At 41.3% G+C, this 17,065-nt stretch overlaps 1 protein-coding gene across 4 annotated transcripts in view; it reads left to right on the top strand.

Moving 5' to 3' along the window:
* Positions 1-695: 695 nt before the first annotated feature.
* BRAF (B-Raf proto-oncogene, serine/threonine kinase) overlaps positions 696-17,065 on the top strand; it is a 76,359-nt gene continuing 59,989 nt past the window's right edge. For 3 of the 4 annotated variants that reach the window (XM_053978509.1, XM_053978511.1, XM_053978510.1), the window contains exons 1-2: positions 696-929; positions 16,741-16,842. In XM_053978509.1, coding sequence (XP_053834484.1) covers positions 798-929; positions 16,741-16,842 — 234 coding nt within the window. In that variant the 5' untranslated portion in view covers positions 696-797. Of the gene's footprint in view, positions 930-1,198; positions 1,300-16,740; positions 16,843-17,065 lie in introns of those variants that run through there. The other variant, XM_053978512.1, reaches the window with a different exon arrangement.

Genomic DNA, 17,065 nt, shown 5'->3' on the forward strand with positions numbered 1-17,065 from the left:
TGCTGAGCCAGACCCGACCCTTCCCTAGCTTGGAGCACCCTGTGTGAACACAGCACCAGCTCGGGCAGCCAAGACCTGAAGTGCTGTCAGTGGGAAAACCGCGCAGGTTGTATCGGTGCTAGCGATCGGTTATTTCAGTTTTCACCAGTTACAGCCAGCAGGTGAGCACGGCAGTGCTGGAAGCGTGCCTGTCGTGTTTGCGAGCATTCTCCCCAAAGCCGCAGCGCTGCTGCGTGCCGAGGGATGCCCGGCATCCCGTTCCTTCTTCGTCTGGATTCCGCCGCACCCCGGGTTTCCCCGCTGCCGGGAAGGACTCGCAGAGCCCCCAGCAGCGGTGTTCAACCCGATCGCGCAGCCGGCTGTGCGCGGGGCTCCTCCTGCCCCGGCGCTCCCGGCTCCCGCTTCCCGCTCCCGGTTCTCCTCCCGGTTCCCGCTCTCGGCCCGGCGGGGCCGGCGCCGCCATTGCGCTCCCGCGCCGCCAGGGGGCGCTGTGGCGGCGGCGGGCGGGACCGCGGGTAGGGGGCGGGGCCCGAGCCCACGTCCGAGTTCCCAGGACGACGGGAGTGTCGCGCCGTGACGTCACGGTGCTTCCCGGTGACGTCAGGCGGGCCCATGCGCCGTCGCGGCGATTCTGTGTGACGTCACGAGGTCGGCCGTGACGCGACGGCGGCGCTGGGAGCGGGCCGGGACCGCGCTCGCCGCCCGCCCCTCGCACTACGGGTCCCGGCTGGGGCCGCCCCGGTGGCGGGGACGCGGCCGCCCCCGGCCCCGCCCTCGCCCCGGCTCTCCGGCCCAAGATGGCGGCGCTGAGCAGCGGCGGCAGCGCCGAGGGGGCCTCGCTCTTCAACGGGGACATGGAGCCCGAGCCACCCGCGCTCGGTGCCGGCTACGCGGGGGGCGGCAGCGGGGACGCAGTCATCCCGGAGGAGGTGAGGCCATGCGGTGGCCGCTCGCCCCCGGGGCTGGGGCCCGGCCGTGCCGGGGGCGGCCCGTGCCGGCGGGGGCAGGGAGCGGGGACCGCGGTGCGGAGGGCGCGAGTCTCGGCCGGGTTGCGGAGAAGCCCGGCTCGGAGCCTCCGCGGCCGCGGGTGCCGTGTCCCGCGAAGGGGTTATGTGGGGCTTTGCCATCGGCTGCCCCCGATGGTTTTGAAACACTCGAAATGCGTTTTAAACCCAAGGCTGGACTCGGTTCGCTTTGCGGACGTGCCTTTTGTGGACGTTTTTTTGCACAAAGCGTCTTGGGAAATGTTAACGGACAGGGCACCGTGGAGGCCCTGTCAGCGAGGATGTCAGGCCTCTGGTTGGTGTCTTTCTTACATACTTCCTGTGTTTTTGGGGCTTATTACTTAACTTCCCAATCCCATGGGGAGCGAGCAGTACTACCTGTTTTGCTGGGGCTGAAGTGTGAGTTGCGAACGCTTCTGCAGTGTTTTCGGAAGGGGGAATAAACTGTGTGGTAACAACACAAGGTGCTTCGCAGATTCAAGCACTGTAGGCATCCAAGGCAGACCAACCTGCCAGATGCCATGCCTCGAGTCTGTTCTGGAGGTAAATACAGATGCCAGAAGCTCTGCTGTTTGGTTCTCAGCGTTACCGGCTGGAGAGTGTTTCAGCTCAGCTTTCCCTGGAGTGTCTGTGCAGTTGGTACGAAACCGCTCGTCTCTGAGCAGCCTTGTGGCCCTGCGAGGAGCCCAGCCCACCTGAGAACCTCTCCTTTCCAGCCTCCAGCAGGGAAAATGAGCTGGCTTGGACCAGCTGCTCTCAGAGGGGTCCAGTTTGATTCCTGAATCCCCAAAGACTGGGGAGGATTTATTTATCCATTTTATTTATTGGTAGCATACTGGATTATAGTGGAATTCGTGGGTTGAGAAGTTTGGGAAGTGCTAGAGCTCATGCTGGGTAAATGGCCAGAAAGGAGAAGTAGGGAAAGAGTCGGTCCCTATGGATGTTTGCGATATGTGAGGTTGATTCCCTCATCCTAAGGAGTTCCTGACTGACTTGCTTGTTGAAGGTAGGCAAAATTCAGCAGTGCACATCTATTTTACACCTACCCAGCATAGTGATTAAACACCTTGAGTAATGCCAGTCCGGTCTGAACTTTCCTGAGTAAGGAGAAACTCTCAGCTGGTTGAGAAACCCAAACACCTGAAGAATGGACTTTGACAAACACATGCTTTTAGCAGCAAAGTGAGGCTAAAAAGTTTCTGAATTTCCCAGTTATTTCTGTCATTAAAAAAAAAAAACAAAACCAAAACTGTGGGATTAATCCAATAACGGGTTTATATTGTGGCTCTTTAAACAATAACATCAATACAGCTGAGCTGCTTAAACTGAAGTGTAGGAGAGAATAGAGGGAAAAGCAGTGGCAGGAGGCAAGATTTTTTTTTTAAAAAGCAATTTTCATACTGAAGGGGGTGTTTGTGAAACTGCTCTAAGTCACTTGAACTTCAAAAATGTTTGAGACTCTGTCAGTCATTAAATTTGACTCCAAATGGTTAATTACATAGTGTGGCTGCTCCTGCTTCCATCCTGGATGAGACAGAGATAAGTGGTCCAGCATGTGGAACACCTGCTGAGCAGAAGGGTTGATGGGTTGTCAGTACAGGTGTAAGTATTTAGGAAGTGTGTGGGGGATAGTCTTGGATTATTTAAAAGCAAACTTCTTCTGCATTAGAAATACTGAAGCACATAGGTCTCAAGGCAGAGCTGGTTGTAGAGTTTTTATTTTCTGATGTGGTTTTGTTGTGTAGTTAACTAGTTCTTCCTCGAGCTGTAGGTAATTAGTTTTGTTTACTGTATAAGTACGCCTATTACTTCACCTAAAGCTCTACCTTAATGAAGTTCAAGCCCAAAAAATTACTGACACAGTTAAAATGGAAACTCTCCTTAATACTAAAACAAGCCAACCTGAAGTGTAATGGAAGTTCAAAGTGACATAAGTCAGAGAAATACTGAAGTGCTGGTAACTGACTCATGGCTGTAATGTAAGTACATGTTCTAGTGTTTTGTTTCATTGTTTCAAGACGAGGTGAACCCAGGCTTTAAAAGTACCCTTTCTGTGGAAGCCTGTCAAGGAGCATGACCTTACTTATTTAAGGCATACCTGGAAAGGTTTCAGTTCCTTTAGTCTTTAGGGAAATGCAGTCCTGATTTCCAGAAGGCAGACCTTTAGTCCTGCACTCAATTTCTGCTTTTGAAAGGGGAGCAGACAAGAATTTCTGGCAGATGTTGAAGTCATCTTGCACACCTTACTTGTATGTTAGAACCCTCTGGTAAACAAGATGTTCTGTATTGAGATTGTAGTCAAGTGCCCTGTGTTGGTTACAGCTACATCACTGTCCCTTATGAATTCTCAAGGGCTGGGGCTTTGAAAAACAAATTTAAGCCATATTGTTTAACTCATTACCAGTTCTTAATCAAATAGTGAATTTATGCCTTTAAAAGTTGCTTTGGTAGCCTAAGTGCTGTTACTAAAAATCTTCTAATAACGAGTATAATAACTCTTCTAATAAATAGTATAATAAATGCTTAATTTTTCCCCCCTATATTAAAATTCAGAGTTGGTAAGGGTAGTTGTTCATGCAGTCATAGAAAAGATACAGGAAATGACTACTTCATGGAGACAGAAGGATTTGGGAAGAGTAGGGGCAAGCGCATTTAGAAGGAATTTGTTCCTCTTTCACTCCCTGTTCGGTTGCTGATGCTGGAAGGCCTCGGATGCAAGCTGGCGACCACAGGCACAGAGATTGGCTTCTTCCCCAGCAAGAATTCTCAGGACAAGAGATTGTTTGGATGGAAGGTTTTCAGAGTATTACAGGGTTGTTGATATAGTAAGGAGTGTGTGACAGCTGTGAGGAAAGGTTCTGCTCTTGTTGCTAGAGATTATTTACACCAATATTAAATAATTCAAACGGGATTTTCTGTACTCGGAGCTTTGTACCCCTAACTGCTCTTTGTAAGGCAAAAATTACTTTGAAGGCTGTGAAGTGAGGACCTGAGCTGCTGGATGGTTGTTTTCTAGGCAGCAATGCTGGAGTTTATCCTGCATGAATATTAGTTACAAATTTAGGAACCTTAATCCTATGAAACAGATTTAAGAGTAAAATGGAGAATGGATGAAAAGATATATAAAATGAAGATGGAATGAAAAGGCACCTCTAATCTTACAATATGAAGTAAGTGATGGGTTCTCCTAATGTAATGTAGGTACATGAAGTAAAAGTGGGGTTGATTTTGTTGCAGTAACATTTAGGGAACCTATGGTGCTGGGTATTAGAGTATCTATTTCTCTGAAGAGTTTACTGTTAAACATGCTACTTATTTGGAAACTTGAAACCATATGAGTGGTTTTTTACTTCATTGCTTTTGTAGTTGGGAATACATTTTATGTTCAATCTCAATTACGTTTCCATGCATTAGTATTCAGTGACTGAACTAACTTCATAGTCTGTGAATGACATCCTGTTTAATTGTGAGGACAAGTTAAAGTGGAGCTGGATGTGTAGCATCTTGTAGCTAATATTCTGCAGTAGTATATCTCAAAAGATAAGTGAAATAGTTGTTTCTGTTACATAGCATGAGAAAGGCCATGGTTAATACTGTCTGACTTTGGGTCACAGCTTTGAGAAATGCATGGTCTGGCTGAGGGAAGTCTAGAGCAGAATACTAGCAGTATAGAGCAGTATAGAGTCTGGAAGGTCAGAGCTTTGAAGAAAGACCAGTGAAATCTGAAGTTGTTGAAAAAATAAATGGAAATTGTCAAATCTGGTGCAAAGAAGAATGCAAATAACTAGTTTGCCAGGCTTGTGAGTTCAGAAGTAGTGAGTTCAAGTGGTAGCAGAGAAGATGGTTCCATGTCACTATGAGATGTTGTTCTTTATGGCTAGGAATAGTGAACCATGAAAATAGACTTTCTGAACTTATTTATAAGCTGTTCATTAATAGACTGTCACCTCAATAGGCAAACATATCTCAGGAGTGATGGGGGAAAGCTGATCCAGGTGTAAAAAAAGACAATTACTTTGGTAACCTCTCATCTTTTTTTTCCTTAGGGTTTTTATGATTTATTTATGGCAAGGTGGATCAAACATTAGAACACAACCTTTAAATACTTAGGTTTAGTGGGGATAGTAGAGATTTCTGCTTAAGGTATTTTTCCCAAAAGGGAATAGGATTAACAGCTCTGTCCTGTGGTAGCTTGTTTGATTACACAAAACTTGCTTAATAGTGTGGTGGCTCCTTCTGGAAAGCTGTGATGTCTTGGGAAGCTTGTTTCTTATCTCTGTGGATATCCACAAACTGGTTGGGAACAAAATGTTTCGTACTGATTTTTTTTTTTCCTGACTTACAGTCTTGCTTCTTAATTCCCATTTATATTTTGTTGTAGTCGTTAAACTCAAAGACCTCTTATTTTTAAAGCTGTTCTAATAATACCCTTCTTGACACTTGCTTAGCCAGTAATGGCAGCTCTTTTGTTGCATGAAGTTAAAAATATTGTAGACCAAATGCATTTTGGGTTTTGGCTCTGTTTTTTATTTGGTTGGGTTTTTTTTAATGCAGATATTTTTTGATGGCAGCTATCTTTTAACATAAAGTGATAACCCCAAGTTTCTTTAAGGCTTCAGTGTTCCACTTCGTAACAAATCTGTAGTTCACTTTAATTAACTGTTATATCTGTCCAAAAATTTGAATGCATTAAATACTTTGGAGGCAATTTGATTTAGAAAGAAATCTAATTTTATTTGTACTTACAAGGGAAACAAAAGGAAGGTTTTGATTGATCATGGAATTGCTAGTTCTCTTCCAGTCTAGCCTTCCAATGAAGGTGTTTCAGGCTTAATGAGGGGGTTTTGGCCTAGTGCAAGTTTTATTTTCAGTTTGAACCACTGGCTTCTGAAGGGTGGTGAAATGTACCATGTATGAGAAATGCCCTGTCATAATTGTAGTCCCTGTGGTGTCTGCTGCTCCCTGTCCCTGCAGTTTGAGCTAAATCAGTCAAATGGTGCTCTGACGCGCAGAGCTGCAGGTTTTGCCCTTTGCTGTGCCCACGTCACACCCCTCAACCAGATCTACTCCCTTGTGCCCACTTGGTGCCATGCAGGTCCTGTCCTGAATTGATTCCACTCACTGGTACTAAAGAAAATCAGCATTGCTTTTGCTGCAGTAGTTTCCTGCAAACTTAGTGAATGGAATCTCCTCAACATGAGGAGCACCCAGTGAGTTCCAAAACACCTGTGAAGTCAGACACTAAAGGAATGGGGTTAGGGGGAGTAGTGGTAGTATGGTGTGTATGTGTGTCCCCTTTTCTGTTTGGTTATTATAAATAATCTTTGTCCCATAAAACTCCATTGGAGCCTGAATTTTTTATATCTGAATGAGAAGTTGTGCTCAGATGAGACCTCTGTAGCTGGACTTGTCAGGTTTAGGTCCTGACACTTCAGATTTTGCAGTCTTGAGCTTCCCCTGCCAGGTTGTAACAATCTTCCTTGGTCTCTCTGGAGCCCTTCTGAGCATGCCTTTTACAGAAGTAGGATTGCATGCCATAGCTCTGCCAGTGTGCCAGGGATGTGAAGGTGTCTGTGAGCTTCTTGTGTAGCAAGTGTACATTTCCAACAGCCTTGACCACGTGAGAGTTCTGGGTACAGTATTTCGTTCTGTGATGTGTGAGATGGTTTTCATCATTTTCAACCGTTCACACATCTGTGTGTGAACAGAGCTATTTTCTCACAGCTAGTGCAGGATATAGAAGTCAGCATGCAATATACGTGTTCTCTTGCTTCAGCTTTTTAATTCCAGTTGCTCTTGAGCTTTTGGGGCATACAGTGGAGTCCTCCTAATCCTCCCTCCTGTGCACAGCTTCTTTCCAAAACGTTGAAATATGTAGTCATTCAACTGTTTCTCCCTTCTGTGGCCAGTTCTAAAGAGGGCTGTTTGATGCAGAATTACATGCCCTTTCTTCTTTTTTTCTCCTGCTTAAGCTCCTTGCTGCAAGTGTTTGGTTTGTTGTGCCTTTCTAGCATTTGGAGGAGCAGCAACAGTGTCTTTCTTTATTCTGTTTCTGATTACATTTTAGGAATGTGGACCCTAGCAAAAAAGAGTTAAACAGGCAGAAGTCTAATTTGTAACTCTTCTCTTTGACTGAAGGTGCTGCTAGTTCAGGCAGGAGTTTTGAGGGAGCAGTGCTGCCAGTTATCATCCCACCATGAAACTCCTCAACCAATATGAGAATTTAAAATCAGGAAACAGAACTTCTCTTCAAAATGGAGCTTGCTGTGCAGTGGCATATATAGTGCTCAGTATCAAATGAATTTTCCACACTATCAGTATTAAATTCAGGAGATCATATGAGTGTGGAGCACTGAAGGGCACTTTTATTTTTCTAAGGTTGTGATCAAGTGAAATATTTTTGTGGGTTCTCCCAACGTACCTGCACAAAGCTTAGCATGAAGGGGCAATTGAATTTCTACATGAAACATACCAACTTTGTGTAAAATCTTTCTTCTGGGAGACAAACAGAAAAAGCTGTTAATGAAGGATTGAACTTAGTTTAAAAATGTGTTACATAACTAAGTGGCTAGGAATATTTTTTTTTTACCCCGGAAAGGGGGATACCAGCTCTAATGTCTTGCTTTCTTGCATAGCGAGGCCTCTTAAACAGTATCATTATTAGTAAAGCTGCTGTTAAATGCACTGGTAAGTAATAAATAATCTCCAAATGGAGTTACATTGTCTTCAGGCAACATTTTCTGACACTTGGAGCACAGACATAGTAATTTATTTTTTTTCCTTTCCTTTATCTCAGTTAAAGGGTTTGTTTTGAAGGTAGACACTTTTGGAGTCAGAATAGTGTGTCTAGTTTTTCTCTCTCCTAGTACAAGTTATTCACTAATGTTTGAAAAGCACTATAGAAATAAAATACATCATTATGACTAAGAAGTTGGTAGTATCTCGATGTTTGGAACTGGATGGTTGTATATTGGTGCCTCAGTCTTTGATCTGGTTTTGAAAATTTATTCATTAAACTTAATAGGTCAAATATTCTCTGTAATAGATTTCAGTAATGTAGATTTAAATGTGAGCCTTTAGTATCATCTGAGGTAGCTTTCAGAAAATATGTCATTAAGTGTTCTATAATTCTGCTAGAATACAGTTTGTACTGTCTCTTGTGACATTTTTAAGCCTGTATAAATCATTGAAAATTGATGTAACTTTTTCCAGATTCTAGGTTAAGTAGTTAGTGTGATTTTTTTTTTTTTTTAATAACTTTCCTAATTCTACAATGGGTGGCAAGGAGCCAATTTTGCCTTTTAAATTATTTCATTTTTCAAGGTGGTACTGGGGTTGCTAAGGCAGGGTGGTCTGCTGAGTAGAACATAGAATGCTGTTTAGGAGAACATGCTTTCTGTGGCAGTTCCTATTTGACTATTTCCTTTGACTAGAAGCACATTACTTGTGTTTTAAAAGTAAAAAGAAAAAAACCCGAGTACACTGCTCTGTTTCAGCTTTTGAGATCTGCTTGTGATAAAGATTTATTGGATCACAAATATTTCTAAACAAACAGAGTATATTTGTACTTGTCCAACAATTCCAGTTGTCTTTTACACTTTCTAGTCAGTTGGTAGGAAACTATGCACAGTAGTCACTATGTAGAAAGAGTTTAGTGGTGGAATATTGCAAAGTTTCTAACAAATTATTTTATGGATTGATAATGTGAACTTTTAAATAGGTGCTGATTATCTTTTCTGCCTAGTGTAATTAATTGTGTACTCTGCCAGGGAGAGAGAAGAATTAAGTTCTGTAGTTCAACTGAAACTGAGTTTATTTGTTTTGTCATTTTAATTAATGTGACCAAAGCTGTAGAAGAGCTTTGCTGGACAAGCATTTGCTTCTTATAGGCAATTATTGTAATTAGCTGGCTGGCTGCTTGCTTTCCATCACAAATGTGACTTTTCAGCTTTAGGTGTGCAGAGAAATAGTCTAGTGTCTTCATGATAATCTTTCTTAAATGTCACTGATGCATGGATTTAGTGTTATTGAGATTCTGTGGTAGTTACCTGGCTAAAGCAAAATTGCACTTTTAGGTGGGTTAGAAAATTTAGATAGTTTATTTCCTCTTTTATTTTTTTTAAATCTGTTACTGTCTAGGGAGAAGTTGTTGAATTAATGAATGTAAATACAGTGAATTGTTCCCGAACTTGGTCTGTGCGTGATCCTCGTGACTACTGAATTAGTATCAAAGTGAATAAGAGGGACTAGCAGCACAAAAGCCATGAAAAATATGGAATTAAAGATTTAGCTGTGCAACTGGTGGTTAATGATTTAAATGAGGGATACAGGCAGCTCTTATTTTTCTACACACTGCTGTTCTACTGTGGTAGAGAACATTTGTTAACTTTGCTTTTTATAGTGCTTGGAGGCAAATCCTACTTAGCAGCAAGCAGTAAAGATGGCAGGTGATGGAAAAAGTGGGAGAATGAAAGAGAATTGAAACCTAAACAGGAAGGCTGCTGCTTCATGGTAGCCTGAATCCATCTAAGTGTGAGTTATAGAGAGAAAAGGTGACTTTTTCACCAGCTGAGATGATCACTGGGTCCTTTGCCAAGCTGTTTTAAGCACAGTAGACTGGCAGAAAGCTAACCTTGACAAAGAGAACAATTTTTCACTTGTTTAGTGTACTGAAAGGGTTCAGCCAAAGGTTTAAGTTATGGAGAAAGAGTAAGGAAGAGAGCAGGAGTAAATAGCCAAGGGCAATGTGATAATTGCACCCACCATGTTGACTGGTGTGAGCTGCAAAGCAGTCAGTGCCTAAGGCTCCTTGTGGCTTCATTCTTACAGAGAAACTGCTTGGTTATGTTACGAGGATAAACTTCACTGAGCTTTATCCTTTACAATTTTTGAATTTATTTTAAAAAATATTTTAAACACTTGTAAGGAGCATTTGAAGTCTGAATTCCTTTGTTAAAGAGGAGGCAATTTAAGGGGCAAAGGCCTGTCAGACTGAAAGGCTGTTTATTTGGCTTTAAGAGTAGAGCTGAATCATGAGCAATTGAGTTTGTGTTTAGAATTAATGAAAGCAAAAGACATAGATTATTCTTAGTTGCAGCTGATGCTTTCAAAGAAATGAGAGATAGTTTCTGCTGTGAACTCTTCAAAGATGGCACTTTGATACTTGAGTGTTAACTTAGTCAGATGTTGCCTAATTTTTTGGAGAAGGGTGGAAGTTGTTGGGTGTTGGGTTTTGGGTTTTGCTGAGATGGTTTTGTTCAACAGGAGCAGTGTCAGATGCAGATAAAACCTGCACTGCTAGTTACAAGTTAGTCTTTCCTTCATAAAAATTGCTACCTGTTAAATGGAAAATAAATTTTCATCTTGAAGCCTTTTTAATATTTAATTAACTACTGTGCTTACAGCAGATGCTCACTGATCACATTACTGTATTAATTGACCTAGTTATGATCCTAGTTGTTAGACAGGGTCGTACTGAAAATGTTGTACCTCTTCTTGAGGGTTTTCCTTCCTAAACGTAGTCTTGTACATCTTCCCTAAGGCCATTTGTCATGAGTCTAGAAAGATACATTCATAGGCTTTTGTGGAAAAAGAGATAATGGGTCCTTTTTCTCTTGGCTACAGGTACTTCTGTAGGTATTGTTGTCTTGTAACTTATTTACTAGTCTGTGGTTGTAAATTTTACTGACTCATTTTGAACTGCCTACATACAGACTTTGACAGTGCTCCATTGTTGGCTATCTCAGACATTTTAAAGGACCTATAAATAAAAATTATAAAGATGATTCACTGAGACTAGAAAAAGTTGGGAAATATGAACTAGGAAAGAGGCAAGCTTGATGTTGACCTTTATGTCACTTGCCTAAACTCTTATGTGAAAGCCATTGCAGGCCTGTGAAGTTTTTCAGCTGTTGGTATTTGTCACACTTGTTTAATAAAAACTTTAACTGCACTGTTGAAAATGTGGTAGGCATGAAGAGCCAGGAGAGTAGGAAAAGTGAAAAAATTAACACAGTGAATGCACAACTTGGGAGAAGCTTCCACAGAGAAATGGAGAGGGGCTATAGCCTGGAGTATAGGAAGAAGGCAGGGACTCTCCATCCCACTGTCTGTGCTTGTTCCAGCACGTGCCTGCAGGAAATGAGAAGCAAGCTTAGTAAGAGTTAAGAAGAGGACTGGGACTGAGATGAGTGAGGGGGGAAAGTACCTGAAGGAGGTACCAAAGTGCAAGAAAGAGGCAACAGTGATTGTCAGCATAGAAACTCAAACCCACATATTCTGCATCTTGCCATGCAAATGGTTTGGTGGGCTGCCCTAGTATTAATCCCATTCCTGTCTTCTTGCCTATCTTTTACCCAAGCATCTCACTTTCAAAGTAGTTGATATGTTATCCAGCTAAAGACAATCTCATACATTACAGCTTTCTATAGTGTTTTCTGACAAAGTGGACCCTTGCTCAGGGGACCAAATTATTGAATTGATGGTGTAAGAAAGAAGCCTGAAAGGACTGATTGGAATAGTATTGGGTAGGTGTTGATGATTCTTGTCCTCTTTATAAAGCAGTTTCCAAATGAAATGCTTAATTTTTAATTGGCTTATTCTTTAATTACATTGTTAGCTCTATCAGAGTGTTCTCTGTCATCACCAAGTGTGATAATCCAAATGCAGGCTATACTGTTCCTGGACAAATAATGCCGTTTTTTTCTTACAGAATAGATTTGAACTTTCAGTGTCTTCTACCAAGTATGAATCATACAGCTTAGAGTTGGGATGCTCTGCAAGATTTGAGTAGTGATGCCAGGTGCAGAAAGTACGAAGCTAAGTTTGCTTTGTGATGTCTCAGGCACTGCACATTTTGACAAGCAGCAAAGGATGCGAAAATAACTTCGTGGCTTAAACTTGTGTGTACCTGAAATTATCGTCCAAAGGCTTCATGAGCTCTCTCAGGCTTGGTGCTGTAATTACTTAACTGGGGGCCACTGGAACAGGCTCCTGGTGTGACTCCTAGGGATGGTCCTATGCAGGGCTGGGAGTTGGACTTGATGATCCTTGTGGGTACCTTCCAGCTCGACAAATTCTGTGGTCTGTGCAGCCATAGTCTTCCCTGAATAGAATGGATTTAGGCTTCTACTGTATCTGACTTGCCTCTGGCTTGAAATAGGTCATTGTCTTTATCGCATTGTAAGGGAGTGCTTATTTGCAAAATTAATGCACAATTATCCACAATAGGCAGATTCAAGTTGATATATTCCAGTATATCTGGAATATTTCCAGTTGTCTGGCTGCCTGTGTCTATGTTAGCCTGCGTCAGCTTCCTTGTGTCAGCAGCACTAAAAGGAGAATCAAATCTAATCTCTTGTGATAGAGAATAACCTTAACCTAATGCTACAAGATAGGCCAGAAACATTTATTTGATGCTTTTTTTGGAAAAATGATATGGTTATCCAAGCTGTAAAGGATTCATTACTTTTTCATGGAACTACAGTTTAAACAGTGTCTCAAATCCCCATTCAGTTTCCTATGGAAAGGGACCAGACTTGCATGTGGACAGTACTGGATGCACTGCAAATCAAAATGCATTTAGATTTCCAGCAACTGTCTCTGAGGCTGGCATCAATTTTTGTGTTTCTGTAAGATACTTGATAATTGTGGTTTTATGTTCTCCTACAGGTGTGGGTTTCATAAATATAGTGGAGTGCTCATAAGAATAGAAAAAAATACGTCTGTTCTTTCTTAATAACTTCGAGGCAGTTTTCTTTTACTTCTAAAAAAGTGTGAATAAAGAGTGGATAAAGGGATTACTTTAATCTTTAAAAACTTTGGTTTATTTTGTAGTGTAGGAACACGCTCTTTGGTCCAGAACTGATTGATAAAAGGATTCCATATGTCATGTTTTTGGTGTCTTTGTTGTTAGGCAGTTCTTTGCTGTTGTCCTGGAATGTATGTGCTTATGGGCAGTGAGACCCTTGCTAGGCCGTTCTCGCACATTGGGGTTTTATTTGGACAGTTTAAAGAAACCTATATATCTGTGAGTGCTGCTGAACTCCAGCGATGTAGTCCTTAAGAACTTCCTGTTCCAGGGTGTTTTGTACAGCAAAGATGGGGCTCTATCTTGGCTCAAGGTCTGCAAGGCTGGGCTGTGCTCATGGCACAAACTAAGCTGAGTTGTCTGAACAAGCAAGTGTACAAGGAGGAAAGATGGGCTGAAGTTGCTGGCTCTGCTGGCTGTGAAAATGCAGCAGGGATGGTGGAGTTTTTGTGAGGCAAAAGCTGTGGGTCACATGAGGTCACTTGTTTTGGGTTCCAGTGAGGAAAAGACTTGAGTTCCTTCAATTGAATTGAAGTAGCAATCCTGCATGGGATGCAGTAGGATGCAGTATACCTGCATGAGCGTTCATTCTCAAGCCAGATACTTAAGGATTGCTCTGGACCACAAAAAAACTGTCTTAGGATATTCACAGATGCAGGAAGCCAGAAGGTGAATTTGTTCTAAGTAAATAGCAGTACAAATTGCCACTTAAAAAGAAATTGTGAAGCTTGGAAATTTGTTATGGCATGTGTTCTTGTGCTAGAATATGTGTTCTTGGGCTAGAATATGCTAGTCAATACTAAATTTGTGAAAGTTCTCATCTTGTCAGAAGATGAATATGACACACAAAATGAATATGATGAATATGGCACACAAAATAGCTTTTTCTTTTCTATGAGAAACAAGTAATTTTTTGCTGCTATGGCTGAATTTGATAAATTTCCTTCTGCCTTCAGTGTACTTTTAACTGTATGAGGAGCCTTTCTAAGATTATAGAATCCATATTAAGTTTGCCTGTAGGTTTCACTTGTGGAAAGGCTCTTGGTTTACTGCACAGATATATACTAGGTAATTCAGGGCAATGTTTTCAGTTCCTCTGAGAAATTTTGTCTTCCATTAGACTGTAATTTTAGCTTCTTCAGGTGAAGATATTTTTATTGTAGGCTGGCAGCAAGTTTAAATTTTTTTTCATCAATCTTTGAATCACAGAATGATTTGGGTTGGAAGGGACCTTAAAGATGATCTTGCTTCAAGTGCCCTGTCATGGACAGGGAACCTTCCATTAGACCAAGTTGCTCAAAGCCCTGTCCAACCTGGCCCTGAACATTGTCAGGTATGAGACACCCACAATTTTGCTAGGCAGCCTAAATTAGTCAGATTCTACTTGTCATTATACTAACTTTGGAGGAAGACCTCTGCCCTTGTTGGAGGCTATTTGATTCTCTTGGCAACGTTTCCAAAATAACATGCTTCCATTGTGCATATTGTTGGTGGTGTTACATTTGTTATTTGGTATCTTTACTGTAAGAGAAAAGAAAGCAAGGTTCTGGTTATGCACACAAAATAGAAAATAATATGAGCAGGGGAGTTACTCATTATTGATATTGAAAAAAATGTATTTGCAAACTCATGTAGCAGGGGCTCCTTCTTGGTGCTGGTGAGGTGTCACCTGAAGTGCTGTGTCCAATTCAGGGCTCCCCAGTACAAGATAAACGTGGGTGTACTGTAGGGAACAGCTGTGCTGGCTAGACTGTCCAATGAAGGGCCATAAGGATGATGGTCAAGTGGAAAATGGAGCTAGGCTGTCTTCAGCTGTGCCCAGTGACAGGACCAGATGCAGTGGACACTAAATGAAACAAAGGAGGTTCCTTCTAAACATCAGGAAACATTTTTACTGTGAGGGTGACTGAATGCTGGCACAGCCTTAGGGGGGCTGTGGACTCTCCATCCTTGGAGATACTCAGAAACCATCTGGACATGGTCCTGGGCATCCTGTTTGAGGAGGAGCTTGGAGCAGATGACCTAAAGAGTTCCCTTCCAACCTCAAATCCTCCTGCAATTCTGTCTTGCTTTGTCAGTGAAGAATCTTCCCTCTTCACCTTCCTCATTGCCAGGCAGTTAAGTGTAGTAAATTGTTCATTTTGATGAGGAAAACCTTTGCTGAGTAAAATTGCCAGAATAACCAAATAATTGCCATTTCCTTAAGTACTAATAAACCTATTTCTGGAGGTAATCCTGAGATAATTCCTAAGTTTGCCAGGAGTTCTCAGTACATGCTGCCCAGGTTAACAGCATTTTACCAATTACATGGTAAGCAAACATCCTAAGCCTTATATTGAATAGGTTAATTGATATGTTGCTGATTCATGCTTGTTCTTTTCACCAAGCATACAACTAGTACTTGCCATCTTGAGAAAAACTAACCAAATACAGAAAACCCTCTCTTTGCTGCTGGTTGGCAGTCCTGGGTTCACTGATAAATGATTAGAAGTTGAGAAGCAAGTTGACTCCCACCATTGCCTCAAGGGAATTTACATACAGAATACTTGAGTAGCACATTCTTTGGTATCCCCCCACTCTCACTCTTTGTAGTTTGGTTTGCTTGTTTCTGAGGAAACTATTTTTGCTCAACTGCAGCTTCTTGATTAAGTCTTTGTTCTGGTATCTGTTCAAAAAATTGGGCTAGAAGTGAATCAATCATTAGTTTACTTCAGGAAATTGCTGCCAAATAACTGATATCTAGAAATAGAATGGTAAATAAGGTGATGTGCAAAGTGCAAGTTCAGTATTTTATAGTTTGTTTGTTTGTTTGTGAGCTTCTCAATTTACATATTAAAACTTGTTTTGATCCATCTTGGATTGCATCTTATTATTGGTGCCTAGTTTAGAATATGAAATTATTTGTATGGTTTTTTTGCAGAGGTAGGTTATCATATTTTGTACATTGAGACCTGATCTTGAGACTATATATTACATATTATAATCTATGAAGTGGAAAAGAGATAGTTAAAAGATTCCTGTTACCTTTTCCAGTCTGTCTTTGGAAGAAACACCCTGGGGATGCTTTTTAGAGCATCCTGTCTCTAAAAACTTGATTGAATAATTTTTTTCGGATAAGTAGTCGGAATAACAGTATGTATGAAGGAGCAATTCTCCTCTCTTTCTCACTCATCCTCTCCTCTGAACTTCTGATTTTGCTTGGACTTGCTTCTTACATCAGTGTAGCATTATTGCTTTAAAGGTTTGTTTTTGTGCTTTGCTGCCTTTTTTAGGTATAAATTCAGATTCATGATACTGTTCACCTACAGTAGTGTCCAAGTCCTAAAGTGAACTCTTTCCATTTGTGAAGATTAAGTAGCAACATGAGTGGTTTCACAGTACAATGCTGTAGGTCATCTCTGTGCACAGGAGGTAAATGTCTTTTTCAGTTCATGCCCAAGGTCTGTAGCTTGCAGGGTAGACTGAGTATGGAAGTTGAGACATAGAAGTTGCTCTTTAAAATCAAGACATCCTATTGCCATGTAAATAGAACTCTAGGTATGGGTTTGTGAGTATTGTTAACACACGTTGCTAAGGTTTTAATAGAGAAACTGCTTCACTAATTTTTGTAATACTCTAGAAATGGGTTTGCAGAGTCTTGCAAGGAAAACACTTAATATGATTGATGAACAAGAAAAGCAAACCATTCTTAGAAGTTGTTTATTCAATGGGTTTTGAATTTTAAGACCAAATGTAAGTTCTCTCTGTTTAATTCAGAAGCAAACTATTACTGACACTGGATGAACAGGATAGCCTTTTGCACTCATTTATTGAAAATTAAAATTTTTATTATGGACTTCTCTTACTAAATATTAAGAGAGTCTTGTTTTGTTCTAGGACAGATTCTGTAGGCTTCCTTTGATTAAAAATTTTAATTTTCTGTTCTAGGTGTGGAACATCAAACAGATGATTAAATTAACACAAGAACATATAGAAGCACTGCTAGACAAATTTGGAGGAGAGCATAACCCACCTTCAATATATTTAGAGGTAAGTTTACATTCAAACAAATGTGATGAGATTAATGTTGTGTTATCTTAATCTTATGTAAAGTATCTAAGGTTAAAACTGAGAATACCTGTATTAAAAGGGTATGTTCTTCTTGTGCATTACAAACTGAGCTCTCTTCTAAGAGATAGAAAGGAACTATATGGGATCCCTGAGATTCAGTAGGGAAGATCAGTGGCATGGTGTAATAATATGTTGGTGCAAT

This window comes from Vidua macroura, chromosome 5 (assembly GCF_024509145.1).
Source record: "Vidua macroura isolate BioBank_ID:100142 chromosome 5, ASM2450914v1, whole genome shotgun sequence".
Classification (NCBI taxonomy): domain Eukaryota; kingdom Metazoa; phylum Chordata; class Aves; order Passeriformes; family Viduidae; genus Vidua; species Vidua macroura.